This window comes from Hyalella azteca, unplaced genomic scaffold, assembly GCF_000764305.2.
Source record: "Hyalella azteca isolate HAZT.00-mixed unplaced genomic scaffold, Hazt_2.0.2 contig8569, whole genome shotgun sequence".
NCBI lineage: Eukaryota > Metazoa > Arthropoda > Malacostraca > Amphipoda > Hyalellidae > Hyalella > Hyalella azteca.
Genome location: NW_025938658.1, coordinates 48,503 through 57,130, shown reverse-complemented (window position 1 = coordinate 57,130; position 8,628 = coordinate 48,503). Strand labels below are relative to the sequence as shown.

The 8,628-nt window shown below is 40.6% G+C and overlaps 1 protein-coding gene across 2 annotated transcripts; it reads left to right on the top strand.

The window, feature by feature from the left end:
• Positions 1–457: 457 nt before the first annotated feature.
• Positions 458–3,864, top strand: LOC108682485. Of its 2 annotated transcripts, XM_047881676.1 has the most exons (3): positions 458–502; positions 1,170–2,119; positions 2,376–3,864. In XM_047881676.1, exons 2-3 carry the CDS (start codon positions 1,201–1,203, stop codon positions 2,654–2,656), a joined length of 1,200 nt encoding a protein of 399 aa, XP_047737632.1. In that variant the 5' UTR covers positions 458–502; positions 1,170–1,200; the 3' UTR covers positions 2,657–3,864. The 2 variants fall into 2 exon arrangements, with proteins under 2 accessions (XP_047737632.1, XP_018027138.1); XM_018171649.2 differs by lacking the exon at positions 458–502 and having other exon boundaries at positions 1,073–2,119.
• Positions 3,865–8,628: the final 4,764 nt, after the last annotated feature.

Sequence of the window (8,628 nt, the reverse complement as noted above, 5' to 3'; positions counted from 1 at the left end):
AGTAATTGTCAGGCACAGTGCACCGTGCATCAAATTATAGGGTAATTGTGCTGCAATTGACAGGAGCAGTGCACCGTGCATCAAATTATAGGGTAATTGTGCTGCAATTGACAGGCACAGTGCGCCGTGCATCAAATTATAGGGTAATTGTGCTGCAATTGACAGGCGCAGTTCGCCGTGCATCAAATTATAGGGTAATTGTGCTGCAATTGGCAGGCGCAGTTCGCCGTGCATCAAATTATAGGGTAATTGTGCTGCAATTGACAGGCACAATTCGTCGTGCATCAAATTATAGGGTAATTGTGCTGCAATTGACAGGCACAGTGCATCGTTCATCAAATTATAGGGTAATTGTGCTGCAATTGACAGGCGCAGTGCATCGTTCATCAAATTATAGGGTAATTGTGCTGCAATTGACAGGCACAGTTCGCCGTGCATCAAATTATAGGGTAATTGTGCTGCAGTTGTCAGACGTATGACGTGCCCCGCATCAGTTACAGAGGTGCTTTGTTCGAGTCTCAAACCGTAACTTAGCACAGCTGACGTTTAAAAGAATCTTTAATGTATAAAATATATTTTAAATGTCTAACACTTGCTCTGTTGGACAGATGTTGTAATGTCGTATTCACAATTCATTTGGACAGCTCAATGTGTGCATTCATTAATTGAAACGCATCAAGCAATCTTAAACATTATAATAAACAGCAAAAGAAGTCTTAAAATATCAATAATATTAGAATTTTATATTATTTTATTCGTTAACTATGTAAGGACATCGTCGTTAACAACGTGACCCCAATACCATTAACGTCTCCCCTCCCCCCTCCAGCAGTACGATGCTTGGTGCTGTTAAGACCAACACAAAACGCCAAGCTGCATCGCGCGAACATCCGCCTAGAATTAAATAATAAAATATATCTCTGAGATCGCGGTATATTTTACCGATAAATGCTAATCTCGTCTAATTGATTTGTTCACTGTTAAATAGTGTATACGAAGTTTGATGGCTCTATACAATATACAAGTCCTTTTCATTCGTTATGTCTGATATTATATTTTATTTACATTTTCAGATTTCATTGGGAACATCATATAGACTAAATTTAAACTTAAATGATGGATAAAATTTTGCTTGTCGTCTTGACAATCTTGCTGCAAATTTGCGGCAGTACGTCGACAACGACATCTCCTGCTGCAGAGATGCAAAGGTGCAACAGCTCCGATATAACGGAGGTCAACGCTCTGGCCACCGTCCACCTGTCCGTCGACTTCTGGAGTTGCGAACAGAAACTTTTGACGGTCAGGAACGGCAGCGTGACGACGCTCATCGACGCCATGCACGAGTCTCCTGCGTTTGTAGCGACAACAAAACCCGGCTTCGATTATCTCGAAGTCTTGTTTCGTCGAGGCTCACGTAGCAACGTATTCTCGACTATGAATATAAGTAATGTACCGAGTAATGCTTACATTGTGAGGTTCAGTATCAAGCCAGAGCCTCCTCACTCGATGACACCACGCCTGGTGTTGCGGGTGGGCCTGCTGCCTCTGACTCGCTTGAACACACGTGGCAACAGTGACATACACCAAGAGCTGGAAGATGAGTTTTGGGACTCCAATCCTTATGTGAATGAGTACTCCTGCTCCGGGCCAGCTGAACCTGAGAACCTCGAACTTAATGAAGTCATCATTCGCGTTCTGGGAGCTTCTGAATGGCAGTATATTCCTGGGAATGATATATGTCCTGAAGTCAACTTTGATGAACCTCGAATAAACCCATCAACAAACTTTCCAATGCGGGCAGGCCAAGATGGTATCAGAAGTACAACCACTTCATCGAGATTGCCAAGTGAATCCAATCCTATTTGGTCAAATAGAAATTATGACGAGGGTTTCGGTGGAACCAGAGGTCCTCGCTTGGAGGACTCACCCACAAGACATCACACCAAAAAGATTTCTTACACGACAGAAGAAACGTATCACGACTCAGTCAAAGATGGAGGAACACACGCCAAAACGGCCGGGCAAATGCGATTGTCTGTCACTCTCATCTCAGCCATCATCGGTGCCCTGGCTATCATTCTCCTCATCATCGGTTGTTGCTGCCTCTTCAAGCGACTCAGTGAGTGTCTGGTTTACTGATCAGGTGACAACGATTTTGCAAGAAGATAGCCAGTATTTAGTTTGGAGCGAAACAATTCTGATTGCAAAAATTTAGTAACATTTTTAAATGTGTCATAGAGGGCTTTCAATTCAGAGCACGCATTCGTAAATGTTTCTCAGATCATTTAATCTTGATCGAATGAAGTTGGATTAGATTTTTAAAACGGTAATGATTTAAAGTTATTCACTGGATTAAATTTTTATGCATATTACAGATTTGACGGGCAGCTACGGCATTCACAGCAACTCCTACCAGCCGGAAAGCAGCCTCCACCTTCGGGACAGCCACATCAACACTGCGACTGGAAGTCGACCTTCCATCAAACATCAAGAGCCAGAACCTCATCCACATCAAGGGCCCCCAACCATCACCATCAACGATCAGAAGGCAGAAGATGCAGGTTATCGCCACCCACTTGGACAAGTAAATACTGGCATGGATTTCTCGCAGGAATCTTCTGCCGGAGATTGTGGTGTTGCTTCCAAAGATCCCTGAAACATCCCAAAAACTTAAAACATTTTCTCACTAGCTGGAACGGATGCCTAATATGATAGATATACTCGAGTAGTAAATTAAAAATTGCGCTATGTTTTAGACCATAGAATACCTGAACTAGGTATTCTCTAAACACTATACTCTTTTAGAATAACTATCGAATTCAGACTAAATTTTAAACTTGAATCGTGGCATCTGACCTAAACCGCGCTCAAAAGATGGCTCGTGAATGAGAGGTTTTGGTGCGTGAGTGGGCGCCCTGAGCTAGTCTGTTGGATTGATTGGGAAGAGATGCATGATTCGTGATTGGCAGATTGGGTTTCAAGAGTCTTTTGAATAAGTTTTTGGATCCACGAGTGGGGCAGTTTTCCAACTGCCCCACTCGTGGGGCAGATCCCCTGGGCAGTTGTCCCAAGGAATGCGGTAGTTGGTTCTTTAGTAAGGCAGATATCTCGAGTGTCTTGCAGTTTACTTCGTAAGGGGGGCAGATACCTTGACTGTGACAGTTAACCACATGAGTGGGACAGTTAGTCTTGAGTGGGAAAGATGTCTCTTGAGTGGGCAGTTAACCGCTTGAGTGGGACAGTTAGTCTTGAGTGGGAAAAATATCTCTTGAGTGGGCAGTTAACCGCATGAGTGGGCAGTTAATCGCATGAGTGGGCAGTCGAGCCCATGAGTGGGACAGTTGACGTCAAGAGTAGGATGGATGTCTTTCGAGTGAGGCATATGACCCATGAGAGGGTCAGTTCGGCTTGAGTGGGGCAGATGTCTCCTGAGTGGGCCGTTACCTCCCCTGAGTGGGCCAGTTTGGGTTGACCAGTTAGTTAAGTGGTCGGTTCACGTGACCTGACCTCTTAATGTGGCGCGTATCCTTGCCTCTATTGGGCATGCAAACACGCACACGACATGTACCACGTAAACGCGCACACGACGCGTATCACGTAAACACGCACACGACGCTCACCACGTAAACGCACACGACACGTACCATGTAAACACGCACACGACACGTACCATGTAAACACGCACACGACACGTACCGCGTAAACACGCACAAGGCATGTACCACGTAAACACGCACATGACACGTACCACGTAAACACGCACAAGGCATGTACCACGTAAACGCGCACACGACATGTACCACGTAAACACGCACACGACACGTACCGCGTTAACACGCACACGACACGTACCGCGTAAACACGCACTACGCACACGACACGCCCCACGCAAGCGCGCACACGACACGTACACGTGTATGGCAGCCGAAATGCGGCTTAATTAAACATAGTATATCCTCGCTGACATTTTTTTGTGTCAATTTTTTGTATGAAGTTCCTCGAAAGGTCGTTTATATTAGGATCACCTCATAATTCCAATATATGTCGTGAGATCAAAAATAATAATAATAAGTTTTTCGACGTACTCATAAGGTTTCCGATGATTTCTATTCCACTTGAGTTTTAACTCGATCATAATTTCTATAATGATCGGAATAGTATGATAATCAAAAAAATTTCAATGATCGTAAGTTGTACGATAATTATAATAATCTACGTTACACAATAGTTATAAACTATTTGAAGGTCATAGCTTAGGCCATGTCCATGTCCATAGCTTTGGCCATGTTACGGGATGGTTTTTTGATGATCATAAGTTATTTGATGATCGTAGGTTATTTGATGATCATAAGTTATTTGATGATCATAAGTTCTTTAATGATCGTAAGTTCTTTGATGATAGTAAGTTATTTGATGATCATAAGTTCTTTAATGATCGTAAGTTCTTTGATGATAGTAAGTTATTTGATGATCATAAGTTATTTGATGATCGTAAGTTCTTTGATGATCGTAAGTTCTTTGATGATCGTAAGTTATTTGATGATAGTAAGTTATTTGATGATCGCAAGTTATTTGATGATAGTAAGTTTCTTCAGTGCGGACACTTCTATTCTATTCTATTCTAAGTTATTTAATGATCTTAAGTTCCTTAATGATCGTAAGTTGCGCTATACGATTGTCAATGAGAACTAAATTATTAATCCTCCTCTCTGAGTTGAGTACTTCACTTTTGTTAATTTTGCACTGCCTAATGTTATTATTATTTTCAGAAATTATTTCTTTTAACTAAAACTTTAATTTGAATGTGAGCACATTTGTATGCGGCACATCGAGCTTCTCAAATGAACTAAACTAATAATTTTACGTGTAAAGTTAGCAAGTCGCGTAAAAGAATATTAAATAAGCTGTAAACATTTATACTGAGAAGTTTCTACCCGAAGGAATGTCATAATTTATCGTGCCATAAACCATAACCAATCGAGCAGCCAATACCAAATTTCAAAAAGAAAGACATCCTAGGATACGCTTTGAAATGGAGAAACAAAATGTTGTGAAATTTCGTTTTGTTTCAACGGTAATTGTCGATTGTGTGATATATCAATCAGAAAATATTCCACATCACGTGAGTTAGTGAATTAAATTTAAATATGTTCTTCGATATTCCTTTTGCGCACTGAACACTATCTTGGGGAAATTGATTTATTAATAATAATATTGTGATAAACACATTGTTTGCAAATTCAACACTAGAATTAGAATACTGAATGCAAATCGCTACATGGATAAGAGGTTGAACAAAAAAATATCAACAGCTCTGTAGTAGTGAGCACCAATGGTAAACAAACATTTAAAGAAAAAAAAATAAAACAAACTAATCCCTGTACCTGCTCCGTGGTCCAGCCTGAACGCCGCTAATCGTTTTCACGCCTCCAAGAAAGTCTTCGCTCACGACATCATCTCCGCACCTACGACCGATGTGGTTACCTGCATTTCCACTATTCAACGAATTCGCTATAACAAAGCAGAGGCGACAAAGTCAAGTTCCTTTGAAGATTCAAAACAACAGCAAGCTAGGTTTGAAAATTAGACACAGTTGGAATAATCCATAGGTAAATTATATACGGTTTATATATAAGGCCAACGTCAGAGCAAGTCTGATGTATGTTTAATTTTGTTCGAGTAGACAAATGCGGTGTGAGGTCACACCTGTCGTATTATGTTCTTAACAAGGCACGCTACCTACACGCTGACTGATGATGGCCGATTAGTTTCGCCTGGATCTATCGGAAAGGAAGTGTGGCAGATTTCGTTCATTTCTAAACACAAGACTTCGTAATGATGTTAAAGACTTTCCATTTCATGATAATACTTTTCATTTCATTATTAACGAGGTTTTTCATTAATCAGAAGTTTCGTGGGTTGTATACTTGGTATAGTTGGATTCAAGTTTTACTGGTTCCAAGATTGTTTAGGGGACACAATTGAGGAAAAACTGCAAGAGTTTGCTTGCAAAAATTGAAGCATCTCAGAATTTCCTTTTACTCTTCCCTTCCAGAGTTACTTTACCATGCTACTCTTTTTTGAAAAACATTACTTTAGAGTAACTCTATACTCTCGAAATAGAGTAATTGAAGCACTTTTTCATTTCTCTCTCTGCTCTCAGTACGTTATATTACCTTTCCAAAACTAACTCTTCCCAGCGTTACTTTGTTTTTACATCCACAACTCTCCAGCATTAATTACGTCTTCATTACTCTCTCCTCTCTGCGTAACTTTTCCATTACCTCTCTTCAACCTCCATCAATTTTCCTGGACTCCTTCACTAGAATTAAGACTAGAATATTTCTGAGAGAAATAATATGCGTAGCATCTATCATGAAAATTTTCGAAAGTAAATTTATTTTTCATTTATCTCCAAAACTTGACATATTGTATGAAAAACAATTTAAATGAGGATAAGTTGACATAATTTTTCAATTATTCTTTGAATAACTGATAAATGCAATCAAACATATCTTCTTGAAAATATGAAAGAGAGAGAAAAAAATGCGTTGAAAAATGTATCAAAAAGAAGAATTTGCTATTATTAAACAAAAAGTTTGAGTGGAGAGGATAATCATCATTCATCAATTCAGTACATTTTCAATCAGGGACTGTAAAAATGAAGATATTTTACATGCTTTGCCTGGTACGTTTTTCATTTTAACGAGAAAAAGCACATTGTTTTGAATGAACTGTTTAAAGTACAAGAACTTTTGTTAATTTTGTTCTTTTATGCCCATGAATTCCATAAGAATTTTCCGGTTAAAGTCTAATCTACTTACAACAATCGCGACATTTACTTGTCGCAGGTTATTAATGATCTTAAGAAGACGCGAAGAAACATCAGAAATGTTTACCGAATTCTAGATACGCAGGAAAGAAAATACGAGCGTTGGAGCGGAAAACGCCTTCCAGCTTAAATAGGACCTTAGTTTGTGCGCTGAGGTCCAGAGTGTGGTATATTTCTCGCATTGATATGACCGGTCATTGTTTATAAGGCTTGAACTTTTTACACTTTTATACACAGTCTAGAAATAATAAATGGTTTGAACGTGTGAAACCATTACTGAAGGTGTGAAAGCAGTTCCCGGGCCTCCGTGTCCATTATCAAGCTATATTGAGTGCACGATTTTTTTTTTTTGTATATCTCTTAAAGTTATATTTACACATAGAATTTAGATCACTCGGATGCTCCCAAGAACGGCAACATGCCACCAACATACGCGAACAAATGACAGTCATTTATTTTACAGTCACCTCAAAACTTTATCATCACGAATATATGGATGTTTTATTTTCGCATTACTAAGAATAAGAATTTCGTCAGAATAAAAGGAAAATTCATTGAAGCACTCCAGTCATTCATATTTTTCAGTCATACATTCAAGCGCGTCGGACTGATTGATTGTGATTTATTAACACCAATCATCATAACTCAGACGGCGGGGATTGATTAGTCATAATTCCTCTACATCAATCGTAAAAATTCAATCTCCATTCATTAAACGATTGTCATTCCTTAATAGAAGACGAATCACAATTATTATAACTATGAAAATATAAAGATTGTGATTTCTCAACAGCAATCACCAGAATTGAAGCAGCGGGTATTGAATGATTGTGACTTTAACAACAATCACCTTTATTCAGGCGGCAAGGATTGATTGCGATCCTAAGAAGAGTGACATTTTCTTAAAGCGGTGCACGAAGCTCCAAAAATAAGACGGGCCGAGATAAATGACTGGATCTGAACAGCGTACCTCATTAAAAACCATAAGCGCATTATAGGTGGCCGACCGAGTCACGGCTTCAAGACTGCTCAGATATTTAGCTTAATGCGACTGCATGCAGCTAAGACTCGGACTTACAGTCACGTGGGGACTTAGGAAGATGGGATGAGTTGGAGTGGCGGGCATAGGATGCCCTAAGCACATCCCACTCTGTCTGGGGCTCAGCGTCGTCCATAAGCAAGGCTTAGGCGCCTTAAGCAGCATTAGTGTGCTACCGGCCCTAAGTCGCTCATACATGCCCGCTGTTGGGGCTGGGTGCAACCTGGGGCCATGTGGATGGGGGGGGGGGGCTGGGGATGAGAGAGGAGTGTGAGGAGGGGAGTTAGAGGAGAATAAGAGGGAATGTGAAGAGGGAATTTAAGATGAGGAATTGGGAATAGGAGAGAAGAGAAGGAAGGAAGAGTGGGGAAGAGGAAGAAGACGAAGCGAGGGTTGAGGACGAATGTGAGGAGGGAAGGGGGGAAGTGTGAGGAAGGAGTGAGAGGGGAATAAGAGGGAGTGTGAAGTAGGAAGGTGAGGAATGGAGAACAGGACAGAAGAGAAGGAAGGAAGGGTGGGGAAGTGGAAGAAGACGAAGCGAGTGGAGGATGAAGGATTGAAGGATTATGCAGGAGAGATTACAATTAGAGGAGTAAGTAAGGGGAGCGAATTGGTGGAACGGGGATGGCAGAAAGAAATGGAAGGGGCGTGAATTGGAGGAGGATGGCGTAAGAAACTTCTTGATGACCAAGACGAAACAAAGGAATAAGAGAGACAGACGAAGGCGCGGTATAACAACAGTGGAAGAACGAATATG

Bases quoted from the DNA above. Each gene is read 5' to 3' on its own strand.
- LOC108682485 (XM_018171649.2), top strand. From the start codon at position 1,114: ATGATGGATAAAATTTTGCTTGTCGTCTTGACAATCTTGCTGCAAATT. The intron at 2,120-2,375 runs GTGAGTGTCTGG...TGCATATTACAG, and splicing joins CTGCCTCTTCAAGCGACTCA to ATTTGACGGGCAGCTACGGC.